The sequence below is a fragment of the Lygodium microphyllum genome, chromosome 5 (genome assembly GCF_053477565.2).
Source record: "Lygodium microphyllum isolate KBCC chromosome 5, Lygodium_microphyllum_v1.1.10, whole genome shotgun sequence".
NCBI classification, from domain to species: domain Eukaryota; kingdom Viridiplantae; phylum Streptophyta; class Polypodiopsida; order Schizaeales; family Lygodiaceae; genus Lygodium; species Lygodium microphyllum.
The window spans coordinates 13,205,520-13,219,999 of NC_141139.1; the positions used below are offsets into that span (position 1 = coordinate 13,205,520).

At 38.3% G+C, this 14,480-nt stretch overlaps 1 protein-coding gene across 3 annotated transcripts; it reads right to left on the reverse strand.

Annotated features, from left to right (window-relative positions):
• Positions 1-540: 540 nt before the first annotated feature.
• On the reverse strand, positions 541-4,281 carry LOC148035516 (uncharacterized). Of its 3 annotated transcripts, XM_087677472.1 has the most exons (4): positions 3,625-4,281; positions 3,403-3,519; positions 2,783-3,225; positions 541-1,264 (listed from the first exon to the last, which is right to left on the reverse strand). In XM_087677472.1, the coding sequence occupies exons 3-4, from the start codon at positions 3,179-3,181 to the stop codon at positions 788-790; spliced, it is 876 nt and encodes a 291-aa protein (XP_087533598.1). In that variant the 5' UTR covers positions 3,182-3,225; positions 3,403-3,519; positions 3,625-4,281; the 3' UTR covers positions 541-787. The 3 variants fall into 3 exon arrangements, with proteins under 3 accessions (XP_087533598.1, XP_087533596.1, XP_087533597.1); XM_087677470.1 differs by lacking the exon at positions 3,403-3,519; XM_087677471.1 differs by having other exon boundaries at positions 2,783-3,519.
• Positions 4,282-14,480: the final 10,199 nt, after the last annotated feature.

A 14,480-nucleotide genomic window follows, 5' to 3' on the forward strand; every position in this document is an offset into this window, starting at 1 on the left:
TTTTACATTGAAGTTGTTGCCTCTGCGAGAGCCAGGAAACTTCTGATGTGCCAATAATCAGCACTTTCTACCACACTTGCTAGAAAGTATTTGCTTCCTGCATGTGAACAACTAGTTCAGCAGGTTGGACTCTACATAAATAACTTTGACAACTCCAAAAGAATGGAGAACAATGGTCCCATAAATCATTCCTAACTCAATGTACTCCAATACCTGCACCTGACTAATATTGCATATATTTTGGCCCTCAGCTGTGGCAAAGGATTTCCATCCAAACTGCAATCCATGTAAACAGACTTGCTATCTATTGAGATGGGAGCCTTTTTGCCATTCAAAAGAACACACGGGTAAGTCACACAGTCAGTACTGCACCAGTTAAAAGCATACAAAACAAAGCTAATTAAACACATAATGCAGTCAGGTTTCATAAAGACAAAATACGGCAATGCTAAGCAACACAACGTTGCCATATCCATATACCTCTACCACGAGTGTAGACACTTGGAAAAATAGATACACAGACAAGTCAATAGAGAGATTTCTCTCATACCAGTAGAAAAGATTTTCTCATGCTATAGATTTCTATTATGTCACAAGAAAATGAGCCTTCCAACAGTTGTCGGGAGCTAGTTTTATTAGACATCATTCTTAACACTCCCTGTTTACATATACAGTCTATCAACAACTGTCATGTGAGTAGGGATGCACTTCTTCAAATACATCACATGTACAATCCTGACATATTCAAATTTATTGAAGAAAGGCTAGATCGCTTGCACATACAAGCTTAGTCATACCATAACAAACCCACAGAGGGGTCCACAAGAACAGTGTAAGCATCTTCAAGAGAAACTCCAGCTTGCAGCTGAAACAAGGAGTGGTAACTGAGTAAGTTCCCATTGACCACCTCCTCTCCATAGAAAGTCTTGAAGTCCTCAATTTCTTTAAGAGGTTGAGATGGATCTGATAGGTCAAAAAAAGAAACTTCTGAACAAATGCAACCCTGGTCAGAGCCAGGGTCATCGCAAGAACTTTCAGGCAGTCCAGATCTACAGGATTGAGACCCGATAGTGACCTCCTGTTGCTCCTCTTTATCTGTTGTATCTTGAAACATCACCTGATCACAAGTGCCCACGCTATTCTCTGAAGAGGAATCTGAACATTGAACCAAATCACCAGTATTACCGTTATTAACTGCTGCTGCTCCTTCAGAAACTTCTGAGGAATGCTTTGCAGCCTGGATCATGGCCAGTAAGCGGGCAACCTGCAGAATTGTACTGACGTTTTAAAATATGCACAAGACCTAGGCCCAAGATGTAACAGGGCTCAAATTATTGTGATATGAATCTTCGCTGAAGCATGCAAGCTTTTAAAAAATATACTCATATGTATCTTACTACACAGCCTATTCTGCCAAGTCAATATACAAAGTTCGCATGGAATCAGGCTGCACAAGACAAAGCATTAAACTCAGATTGATTTAGTATCAGGGCGATCTCCAACCTGAAACTCGGCCCAGAAGAGCTGCTCTTCCATCAAGCATGCATTGAGCCATAATCTTTTGAGACCTAGGGCTAAACCTGTCACACAGTTGGGTTTGGGAAATGTCTAATTTTGGGATTATATAGCTAGGGATTATGGACATTGTGAGCTAATTCCCAAGTTCTTTTGTATTTAGCTTAAGAATATTGCAACCATCTGGATGGCTTTTTGGAGTTGTAACCTGGCATATAAGACGGACTGGTTACTCCAAGCTTGAAGGGTTGGATGATTCAGTCATTTCTACGAATAGAAATAGCCATCCTAGGCCAGGTCCAGTCACAAGGGTATTCAATGGGTAGAAACCAGTCCCCCCTAGAATATCAGATAAGAGAAACCAAATAAATGGTGTGAACTACAAGATAGCAAACAGGTGGCCGTTTTGTACTGTGCATGACCTAGTTGGTCGACTTATGCCCTTTGCTTTCAACTTCGGCTATGATCATGGAAAGGCATGTCTTCTTGAATCGTTTTGGTGTGTGACCATGGGGTAATTTTTATTCATGAATTGAACATATGTGGATTTTGCCTATCATGAGTGACTTAATCGATCTAAACCACCTCCACCTCTTCAACAAAAAATTGGTTTTGCAAAGTAACAATGACTTGAAAGCCAAATAATGGAGCCAAAACCAGAGACTTCTGAATGCCTAGGCCTTGTTACCAGGAAATTACCCTCTATAGCGAAAAGAATTTAGTCGACAAGGTATTCTTGCAAAATGCGTGTCATCAAATTCTAGCAAAAATAATTGAGTCGACAAGGTATTCTTGCAAAATGCATGTCATCAAATTCTATTTTACCTAGTTAGACAGCCACGTGTTCATTTTAAAGAAGCTCTATGTGCATATTTATTTTGCCATGATATGGAATTCGGTCCTAAGTTGGTACATTCACAGCCAGCGTGTGCATAATACAATAACCCCTTACTGCCGGACCTGTGCAGCTGGCTTATTGTTAATAAAAAAAATTCACACGTAACCAAAACAATCCAATGTACGTGAACCACAAGAACCAGATAAAAAGGGGGTGTATCCTTTCTGCTACTAGTAACATTGCAATGGTAGACCATAGACTAAACTTCTAAAGGGTAGGTTTCGCAGGGCTTAAATGTCTCATGCTATTCATTCCAAATCTACATCTAAATGTCATTGTCCAGAATCATTGAATATCAAGGAGAAAAATGCACTACGACAATACTTATTGCCAAAGTCATCGGAATTCGGAAAGAAGGAAAGAGCTTACCTCTTCTTGAAGCCTCTTGTTCTCCTGCAGAACTTCATTATTCCTTTTTATCAAGTCCTCCTTATCCTTTAAGGCAGAATCATGTCTGGCGCTCAAGTCAAGATAGGCTTGCTCCAGCTGCTTGTTCTTCCATCTTGCCCTTCTGTTTTGAAACCAAATGGCCACTTGCCTGGGCACAAGACCGAGATGCTTAGCTATGAGTGCTTTCCTGTGTGGCTCGAGCTTGTTCTCCTCCTCAAAGCTCATCTCCAGAAAGTTCAACTGCTCAGCGCTCAGCCTGCCTTTCCTCACTCTTCTTTTTACCCCAGCTCCTGTTGGATGTGCTGATGTGTCCTCTTCCTCTTCTTCCTCCGCTACATGGTTTGAATCCTCTTCTTCATCATCTCCATCAACAGTCATGGCATTGTATGGCCGTTTGATGCCTTTCAATTTGATAACTCGACCTGCCAGAGCAACAAAGAGATTCTCAGACATCTTCAGTTCTATTGCACCTAATACTGATCCGAAGCAGATGCCTAAAGATTGAAAGTAAGGCCAGCATGCATCGTCTTTTCTCTAAAGATACTATCGTTCAGTGATGGAGTGAGATAAACTGCAAGTGTTTTTTCTACAGATATTACCATCGAGTGATCCAAACTCATTTACTGTTTATGAAACTAGAGGTACGAAATCATTCTCTGCTTCCCAGATCAAAACTCTGGAAAAGCATATCCAGCTGAATCTGCCCAATCTACCAACTGATTACAGTAAAATCAAATTAAAGGTCAAAGAGCACGAGTTAAACAAAGCAAACAAGAGTCTTCACACAGAAAGACTAAACACAAGACATAGCAGCCTTTGACCTTTGCTTTGCGGAGGAAGTTTGAGCCGAGGTTCTTGGTCCATGTTCAGATCAACTTGCTGGTCTGCAGCAGGCACTGCCGCAGAGACAAGCGTAGAATCATGCCAAGCCATGCCCTAGTTTAATACCTCGAGACAGGAAAATCCGTCCTGTCCACAAGAATGTCAGTCGTTAGGAGGAAGCGATCAAAACTGCTTCTTTTCCTTCTCCTTATTCGTTTCTCCTGCTTCTTCTTCTACTTCTTCTTCTGTTTCTTCTTCTTCTTTGAGGAAAATTGTTGTCAACTACGGAGATTTTGATATCGACACAATGATCGAGCTCTCGTTAACGATCCGGAGCAGAGGAGCCGCAGTGCCTGTGGAGGATCGCTTGGTAGTGCGTAGGATGCATTACTTGTTTGGCCATTTTGAATCCGATCGGGATCTCGAGACAGAGAGCCATGGCGGAAGAAAATCAGGCGGATCCTAGAGGAAAATTGGGAAGAAAGAAGAAGAAAGACTGCGCCGGCTGTTGCTTGTATGGCTGTGCTTCTTCATGGCTGGAATAAGGAAAGGAGGGGAAACGGGTGGGGGTTCGGGGGAAACGGGCAGGGCTGTAGGGAGACAGACAATGAATGAATGTTTGGGGGAGGGGAGGCCTCAAGGGGGAGAGAGAGAGAGAGAGAGAGAGAGATGCCTCTGACACCAAATGGTTCTTTTATTTGTGTGTGTGTGTGTGTGTGTGTGTGTGTGTTTGCATGCCAGTGCATTTCTTTTTTCTTTTTCCTTTCATTCTGTGGATCTGTGCGCTTTTTCTCTGGAACCCAGTTATTCACTTTTTTTGAATTTTTTTAATATAATTCTACTTTTCTCATGGCAATATAATATTTACAGCTTCTCTCTCTCTCTCTATATATTTCTACTTTTCCCTGTATACTTTCACTTTCACTTTCACATATTCTGTTTGCTGCGCGTGGTTTCCTTTCAAACTTTTCAACAATCATGCAAAAGCTTTTCCAAAGTGGCGGATTTAAGTTATTCTAGTCAAGAATGTACACATGTGATACTCGCTTAAATAACTTGGATATTCAACATTCCTTGCGCGCATGCAAAAAATTTACCTTCGCCGGCATGTACTTTTTCAAAAATAACATCAAAATGTCGATCTTTGTGAACAGTGAACATTACTGGAGTCTGGCAAGTGGACAATTTATTCAGCAAGTGTATAGTTTTTTAGGTTGCTTACACACCAAATGACATACGCCCAACCCCTACCCGAAGTGTGGGCTAATGTTCAAGGAAAAAAACAATTGTGAACTTGACATAGATCCTTCTTGTCCTAGCCTAAGGCAGTTCTATAAAATTTAAACCATCCAAAACTTTTACATTCCAAATTGATATGGCCCAATTCTCTTGATCTTGCAAATTGAATTCGCGCAATTCCCTTTTAAATCTATAATGAAAAGATAATCACCTTTTTTTCATTATTTAAAAGGATCTATATTTTAAAGTTTTCTCTAGAATTCGTTCAATTACTTATCTCTTACACCTTAGAAATGAAAACCCTTATTATTATTGAGCAACTTGATCTACATTACTTATCTAAAATTTTAATAGTAAAGAACAAATGTATAAAAGTGGTTTTTATGCCTATTAATGGGTCTATGGCCTCATAGAAGTATATACATCATAAGCACAAAGATAAAGTACAAGTATAAAATAAAAACCCAAAAGAGAATAAGTTAAAGCATAGAGGAAACAAAAAGAAAAAAACAAAACTAACCTAAAAGAGAACATTATAAAATACAGGCAAAATTAAAAACGAAAAATTTCTAAAAAAGTCAAGCACATTTTATTGAAAGCAACCATGATACAAAAATGTAAAAACAAAACTAACATGAAAGATAACAAAATGATATATAACCAAAATTATAAACAAAAAAAATTTTAAAAAGTTAAGCATATCTTATTAAAAGCAAGCATGATCTAAAAACAAATGTGAAAGGTTTCTACTCAAAAGATAGAAGCAACCAAGAGAAAAATAAGTTTAATATAGAAAAGAGGTAAAATAATCGAGACAACAAAAGTACAAATAATACATATAGTGATAGTGACTTCAACATCATAGTAGGCCATTTAAAAATTATCAATTGCTCTTATGGATATGTAAATTTATTGCAAAACCAATGAGCAAATTCCTTGTGCTATGTATAAATGGTAATGTGTTTTCTTAGCCCATAAGTCCATACTCTTAATGAACTCCATATCACAAAACTTAGAAGGCCCTTCAATAAAGATTTTCATTAATGCATCTAAACTCTTAATCTCCAAATGATTACATAGTTTACTCTTTATCATAGTTCAAGAACTAAAACTTATCTCACAAATAGCAATACTCGAACATTAGACAAGAGCTACTTGACAAAGAGTAAGAACATTCGAATAAGTAGCCCTCCACATACTATTGCAAGCAAGTGCTAAAGCTACCTCTCACAATGTGAATCATATCCAATCTCTGGAGGCTTGATGCTTAAAATTTCTAAAATCTTTCTTAAACTTATCAACTTCTACCATTGCAAGGAATTCTTCTATATTTAGCTTTTTAGGGAAACCATAATATGAAGTTAATTGATCTATCTATTGGGTTCCATAGTTTTTTAAGGCCTTCTCATGTATTGGATGATGTGCAAGCACAATTATTTTTTAACAATTAAGTATAAATTTATCTTGAAATTAAGAATTCAAGTTACTTACCACTAACTTGGCAAAAGAAACTTGAAATTCTTAGGCTCTGTTAAAGTGTTCTCCATTAATTTTATGTTTTAAATCGTGCTCACAAAATTTATTCCCATGCAAAGCACCTCTGAATGTATATAAATACCATTTTTCAAGTCCATAGTCTGGAAGGATGTCATATCCATATATTCCAACAATTAATGCATTCATATCAGGAGAATGACAATCGATGTAATATTGTGTTATGGATACAATTTCATTCTTTATAAGACTATCTATAGTTGTGACATCTACAAAGTCTTTTTGAAACATTTGGCTTAGTGATGTTAAACCTCTCAAAATGCTAGCTAAGAAATGAAATCAATAAACACACTCAAAATTGGCCAATTCTTCATAAATATGCAATGCTTCTCTTTTTGTGATCTCAAGTTTGGCGTCTAAAGACTTGCATACTCTACTAATAGCTCTATATCTACTTAACCATCTCACATCAAAAGTATACTCAAGGCAAAAAATGGAACATGCCAAATTTTATTGCATAGCTTGCAATCCTTCTAATCTCCTCGTCTAACATTAAAATGTGAAGCTATAGCATTAATAAGTTTTTCTAGCTTTTTGCAATAAGACATCTCTTTTGCTACACTAGATATTGCAAGGGCACTATGATGGGCAACACAATAAATTGAAGTTAAAAATGGATTAATGTGTTTTTTCAATAAGGCTTGCATACCATTCTCCTTTCTTACCCTTGTGGAACATCCATTGAATCTAGACAAATCTAGCTTACATTTCTTTAGCTCACTAATAATTGCCTCGAATAAAGATCTTGTAGTGCCATCATACACACGTATATGCACACGTATGATACCATAAAACCTTGTTTTAGAAACATAATCAGCCTCAAAATATGATAAATAAATAACCATATGTCCATGTGAGAAGATATCATTGGACTCATCAATTTAATACCAAATCATGGACTAACTGAAACCTTTTCTATTGTACTTTTCATAAGATATGATGCCATGCAATAAATCATTTCAGCACATGCTTTATTATCATTATAAAGAGTAGTAGTATATGGTGCATCGCAATCTTGCAATAAGCTTATCATTTCAGAAAACACAGAAAATTGTAAATTTTGCTTTGCGATCAAATATGCAGTTCTAAATAATGAAAGTAATGCCTCATCTTTTGCTTCTCTTTTTTTAAAACACTCTTTTCAATGGAGTATTTTCCTTTGAGAAAAACAGGTTGTGTAGCAAACTTATGACATGATGTGTGAACATGGGATTTTAAGTTGCTAAGTTTAAAATTTATAGAGCCCCTTTTGGAATATGTACTATGTGGATGAGGATATTTCAAACAAAATTTTCAATAGATTTTTACTTCATTTCTATCATAAACAAGCCATTTGAATTGGTCTAGCCAATCCTCTTGAAAAAGTGAGCGCCCTTCTTTTTTCCTTTCAAATTCATCATTTTCTTCAAGTGACATGTTATCGAATGATTTATTTAAAGATAACATATCAATTGAGGTTGAGTCCCCAATATTATCCATATTTTCATTTAGCTTTTTAAAAGGATGCTTGGTTATGTTTTCAATCCCAACCCATGTAAGAAGGTTTCCTTGTTTCTTATCTTTTAATTTAGATGCCATTTCTCAAAGATAAAAAGAGTGGTTGTGATCTTACCTTGTTTTTTAATATCGTTGAAATTAGCTACCTTTTGTTATGAGTTTGTTCCCTTTGAAAATCCAAGCTCCTCTAAAAGCCAAACTCTATCTTTAAATTGCAATGGCTCATGAACATTTAACCTATTAACAATCACATAGCAAAAAAAATTCAATACTAATATTTTGTCTTTAAGGCTTAAGCTATCACTAATAATTTTTCCATTCAGAGAGAGAGAGAGAGAGAGAGAGAGAGAGAGAGAGAGAAGCATGTATGTATGTACCTGAGAGACTAATATTCTTCATATCCTTGTGTAGCAGCGTGCTTGAGCCTTGCAAGTTGTGTTGTAGATTTGTGTTGCAGCAATGTAACCTTCAAGTTCCTTGAGGCTTGAGTTTGTTAAAGGCATGATTCAAGGCATAACCTAGGGGTCTATTAAGTTGTCTTTAAGTGTAGTTTTGGGCCTTTGTAATTGTTCACATGTGAAAAGTCATGAGTAGATTATGAGTCTCTTTGGGGAAGTTAGAAGGAGGAGTCATGGGATTTCTGCATGTCTGTTCGAGTCAGGTGAATAGGAATTTCTGTAATCGATGTTTTTTAAGCAGAAGATGTGGAATATACAAAACATATTAATCTTAATGTGTCTCAATTTGTCTTCTACAATGTTTCGTGTCTTGGTTTAAAGTGTATCTGGATTGCGAAATGAGATTATGAAATGGAAAACTGGTTTGTATGTTGAAGTGATGTTCGATGGTGCATGATGACAAAGACAGAAAGGCAAATATTAGTTGCAATCTTAAACTGTTTTATACCAGAGAGATGTTTGTTTTTTGGGTTAATTTAGGGGAAGCTTTTTGACCCCTAACACTTGGCGATCCTGCAAATTAGTCTTTGGGCATCAAGCGGGATGGTTCAAAATGGAACAGGTGTAGAAGATTCATGAGTTAAAGGATACAGTCAGAAATGGATTCATGGCTTGAGGAATTTCAGTATTGGACTACTAAAGAGGAGGAATGGGAATCCTTTGCACAGGCTCTGTTATAGGAGTTTTAGAATTGGACAATAGAACAGGAGGAGTTGGAGGCATATAGTCAGGTATTTTTGAACATGCAGTTTCCTGATTTACCTTTGGACATTATTGGAAAGGTCAGAGAGGTAGTGTGGAATGAACAGACAAAACAGGTTGCTCCTTTTGGCTTGAAGAATACACACAGTGTGTTCAGGAAAATTTGGCATAATTAGGATCTTTGGCAATTTCGGCAACCTTATGGGCCGAGTTATACACCTAAATTGGTCGAGGGAAGACGGAAAAATCAGCGTGGTTGTGCAGGTCATCACTGTGAACATTGTGCACCTGGGTCTCAACAGTAGAATAATTTGATGAACACAAAACAGGTGTATGGTGTATGTCTATTGAAAAATATAGGGGTAAAGGTTTTGGAACCTATTATACCAGGCTACAGGCAAAATTAGAACAGGAAGAAAAATAGAAGAAGAAAAAACAACAGAGGTCCAAGAGTGGCAGTCAAGTGGATATCCTAGATTTAGGGTATTTGAGTGATCAAGAAGTATAGATTGAAGAAGTAGGTCCTAGTCATACAGCAGAAGATGTTATTACTGATCAACAATTATAGGTTACACCAGGTGAGGAGAAGAGAAACAGAAATAGATTTGTGGGACTGCTAGCATGGTCTCAAATTCAGAGACAGGCAAGGAGAAAACTAAGGTTTCAACCATTGCCTAAAAAACTAGAAGAAGAAAGGTTGCAACAACACAATAGCCAGGATCAATGGCACAACCCCCTAATCCAGCAAATCTCAAAGTCAAATTTGTAAACTTCAAGGGTGAGTCCAAAAAGGAAGATCGTGATGCCCATGTAGCTCAATTCAGCACAAAATGGAAAGCAAGTGGACTAGGAGTATTGTATGGAGATGATGTGAAAAAGCAGCAATTTGCTGCCACATTAGAGGGTAAGGCTATGAATTGATTTATACACTATGATACATGCCATTTTGCTAATACACAAGCATTACAAACAACATTTCTGGCAAGATTCAGAAGGTGGAAAACACCCATTGATATTCTAAAGAAGCTTAAAATAGTGAAATAGAAGAGGCTCCTTGTGGAGGATTATGCACAACAATTTTTAGATTTGAATGTAAGACTTGCACCCAATGAAAGGCCAACCAATGAGATGTTGGGGGGATATTTCTGTAATGGGTTGAGGAAATCCTTGAGAACTACAATAGATATTCCTAGAGGAGCAGGAGGATTTAATCAGTTTGGTAGTAGCTGCCATGAGAGTAGAGAAAAGGTTGGGAACCATCAAACAGAAGAAGAAGAAGAAGTATAGCACTGATTCAGATTCAGATATAGATTTGGATTCAGACTCAAATTCAGAATCTAACTCATGTCCATATTCAGAAGATGAAAGTTCAGATTCAGAAGATGAGGAGAGGAAATCCAAAAGCAGGAATAAGAAAAGGAAAGAGAAGCAGAGAAGTAAAGCTAGGGGAAAGAAGGAAAAAAATGGAAAGGGAAAGACAAAGAGTAAGTCTCAGAACCTAAATAAACAAATTACTGCAACTCTGAAGAGTATGGGAATTTCAACATCTCTAAAGAAGGACAAACCATATTTAAAAGCATGGGCACACAGATGCTACTTGTTGGTATAATCCTAACAATAGGGCAAACCCAAGATAGCAAGTGCCAAGGGCAAATGCATTAGCTGCAAATGTAGTAGAACCAGACAGAGATAGAGCAATGGAAGGTCCACCTTGAAGATTTCAGGGGAGAAATAATTGGGGACCACCTAATCCTCAAGGAAATGGTAATCTAAATGATGACCCATGCACATAATGTGGAGAAATGAATCACATGGTCGTAATTGTTCATTGTGGTGTAAACACAGATAGGAGAGATGTATTCCTATTATCAAATATAACAATCAGAGACCACCTGCACAAGCACAATAGAATAGGCCACCATAGGCTAATGTAGTCATTGTGGAGGAAGCCAGGCAAGCTAATGAACCTATGTTGCAGAAACAACAAGGGGACTATCTCAATGTGTTGCAGGTCCAGTGTGATTGTTCAAATTGCATCCAGGTGGAGGAGATTCATGAAAAATCAACATCACTTTTGGTGGTTACAAGATTGTCACGAATCGCATGGTGGGGGGACTGTCTCTAGATGCTGCACCAAACACACACAGAATGCACAAGGAGAAGCTCACTCAAGAGACAAGAAGAGAGATGGAGGCCAAAAAATTTTCTTGTTGGTTTCTTCTTCTTCTTCCACACACTTTACAATGTACAAAAAGTATAGATAAGATACAACATAAAGGAAAGTGGCCTACTAAGTCAAACAATGCATAACCGACTACACTAGTCGACTGGCGCTATAACTATGCCAGCTGTAAATAGGTGTAACAACATGAATATAATAAGTAATGAGTCAGTGGCCATGTGAGAGTCATAATGACCACCGACGTGCTAAGTGTAGACGTGTGGACCCATCTAACCAGGCGGTCCATCATTAATGTTCGCTTGTGTTGAGCTTGTCATCTCAACACTCCCCCTCAAGCTCAACTACATCTCTGCAACTCCAAGTAAGCTTCGAAACTTTTGAAGCTTCTCTGTACCCAATGCCTTCATGAAGATGTCAGCTATCTGATCATGTGTGCTGGCATACACCAAGTCAATCTCACCTACTAGTACCTTCTCTCTCACAAAGTCGTAGTGTACCTCAATATGTTTTGTCCTGGCATGGAACACAGGGTTCCTAGTCAATTGTATACAACTGCTCATGTTGTCACAATAAATGACAACTGGACCTTCCACCTGCACATCTAAATCAGCCAATAACTTTTGCAAACCATACTACCTCACATGCTGCAATAGCAGAACCTCTATACTCAGCCTCTGTACTTGACAAAGCAACTGTAGATTGCTTTTTGCTGCTCCAAGTAACTGTTGCACTACCAAGAGAGAACATGTATCCGCTGGTAGATCTTCTATTAGACATACTACCACCCCAATCTGCATATGTGTATCCAAACACCTGTACATCTATACGTGCCTCATAGAAATGTCCATAATGTAATGTGGACTTCACATATCTCAATATGTGTCTGACTGCATCCAAATGTGGCTTTCTAGGTACTTGCATAAACTGACTCACAAGACCAATAACGTAGCTCAAGTTTGGCCTTGTAATGGTCATGTAGATCAAACTCCCCACTATCCTCCTGAACATAGTAGGGTCTTCTATCTCATCCCCAACATCATCACTCAACTTTACATTCTGCTCCAACGGGACTGAAAGTGGTTTGCATGCTATCATACCATACTTGGACAATATATCCAAGCCATATTGTCTTTGGGACAGCCATATACCATCATCACATCTGATCACCTCAATGCCAAGGAAGCACCTTAGCTCACCTAAATCCTTCATCTCAAACTTCTTCTTCAAAAAGTCCTTGACTTCAGCAATTCCACTATCACTATCACCTGTAATAATCAAGTCATCCACATAGATGACTATGATGACCAAACTTGCATCTCCCTTTCTCACATAAAGTGAGTGATCAGTCAGAAACATAAAAGCCAATATTGACAAGATACTCTCTGATATTGTCAGGCCATGCTCTAGGTGCTTGCTTGAGCCCATAGAGCGCCTTCTTCAACCTGCACACATACGTGGGATGTTCTAAATCTTCATAACCTGCTGGCTGATCCATATACACTTCTTCCTGCAAATCACCATGCAAGAAGGCATTCTTCACATCCATTTGCTGCAACCTCCAACCTTTGGCTGTTGTTGCTGCCAAAGCAATCACACATCTGATAGTTGCCATCCTAGCAATTGGACTGAAGGTTTCTTCATAATCTATGCCATATATCTGGGCATAGCCTTTTGCAACCAGCCTAACTTTGTACCTACTAATAGAACCATCTGCATTGTGCTTAATCTTATAAACCCACTTACATCCAATAGCTTTCTTGCCCTTCGGCAATGATACTATATCCCAAGTCTTATTGGCCTCTAATGTAGCCATCTCCTCATCCATTGCTGCATCCCAATGAGCATGACCAACAACCTCCTCAAAGCATGTGGGCTCAACATCCTCAATCACTTTCACCATATAAGCATAATGGTGAGCTGCATAACCTTCAAAACCAAATTTGTTAACGGGGTATCTCACCCTGCTAGACCTGCGTACCACTGGATCACTCAATGGAGTCTTTGCATTGACGTGTGCTCTCTACACACCTGGAGTCCTCACTGAAGGAATGCCAAGCTCATCATCCAAGCTCTCTGAGCCACTGGAGTCTCCATCAAGAACTGCATCAATGCCATCTGACACTTTATTCTTTCCTTTGTCTTTACCTGTAGTGCTACTAGATGCACCTAAAGATGTAGAGATACTCCTTAGTCTCCCAGACCAAGGACTGCCAGATGATGTCTCTGGGCCACTAAGAGTTTGTGATTCTTGCTTTTCAGCCTGCACATGAGTGTCATGATCATCATCATCATCCAATTCATCACCACTAGATACATACCAACTGCTCATTTCATCAAAGATGACATCCCTGCTCACTCTGAACTTACATGTGACAGGGTTATAACAACGATACCCTTTTTGCTCTAAAGAGTATCCAACAAAGACACACTTTTCAGCCATTGGATCCAGTTTCTTCTGCAACTCATCTGGCACATGAACATATGCAATACAGCCAAACACTTTCAAGTGTGAGACATCAGGCTTCTTACATGTAAAACATTCTTCGGGGGTCATACCATGAACTGCAGCTGTGGGAGTTCTGCTCATAATATAAATAGCAGTATGAATAGCCTCAGACTAAAAATGCTTAGGCATATTCTTTTCAGCCACCATCAAGGCACGTGCAACATTTCCGATATGCCTATTTTTCCTTTATGCAACCCCATTTTGCTTTGGAATATACCTGCATGTGAACTGTTTCTTTATCCCATGAGACCTCAAAAAATCGAGAGGTACTCTCCCCCTCCATCTGACTTCAAGCACTTTACTTTCAAGCTTGTTTCTCTTTCAACTGTAGCCTTGAAAGTTTTAAAGTGCTCAAACGCTTCACTCTTTTCCTTCATAAAATATACCCACAGCTTTCTAGAACAATCATCAATGAATGTGACAAAGTATGAACTGCCTCCAAGAGATACATTTTGTGTAGGCCCCTAAATATTTGTACAACATCAAGGATATTTCTGCTTACATCTATGTCATGTGAAAAGGGTTGTCTTACCTGCTTACCAAATTGACATGCTTCGCATACCTTATGAAATTCTGCAATTCTAAATGTAGGCAAACCTGTAACCAACCCTTTGGATTGCATTAATTTCAACCTTTGTACATTTGCATGTCCAATGCGTTTGTGCCAAATTTCAATATTTGCAACAACACCTTTTTCTTTAGCATACATAGCAGCAT

What these genes read in the sequence shown, in the direction of transcription:
- LOC148035516 (XM_087677470.1), bottom strand. Translation starts at nt 3,736, where the DNA reads ATGGCTTGGCATGATTCTACGCTTGTCTCTGCGGCAGTGCCTGCTGCA. An exon ending in ACTTCCTCCGCAAAGCAAAG is followed by an intron (nt 3,226 to 3,624) that starts GTCAAAGGCTGC and finishes TTGCTCTGGCAG; the next exon opens with GTCGAGTTATCAAATTGAAA. An exon ending in ACAAGAGGCTTCAAGAAGAG is followed by an intron (nt 1,265 to 2,782) that starts GTAAGCTCTTTC and finishes ACAATTCTGCAG; the next exon opens with GTTGCCCGCTTACTGGCCAT.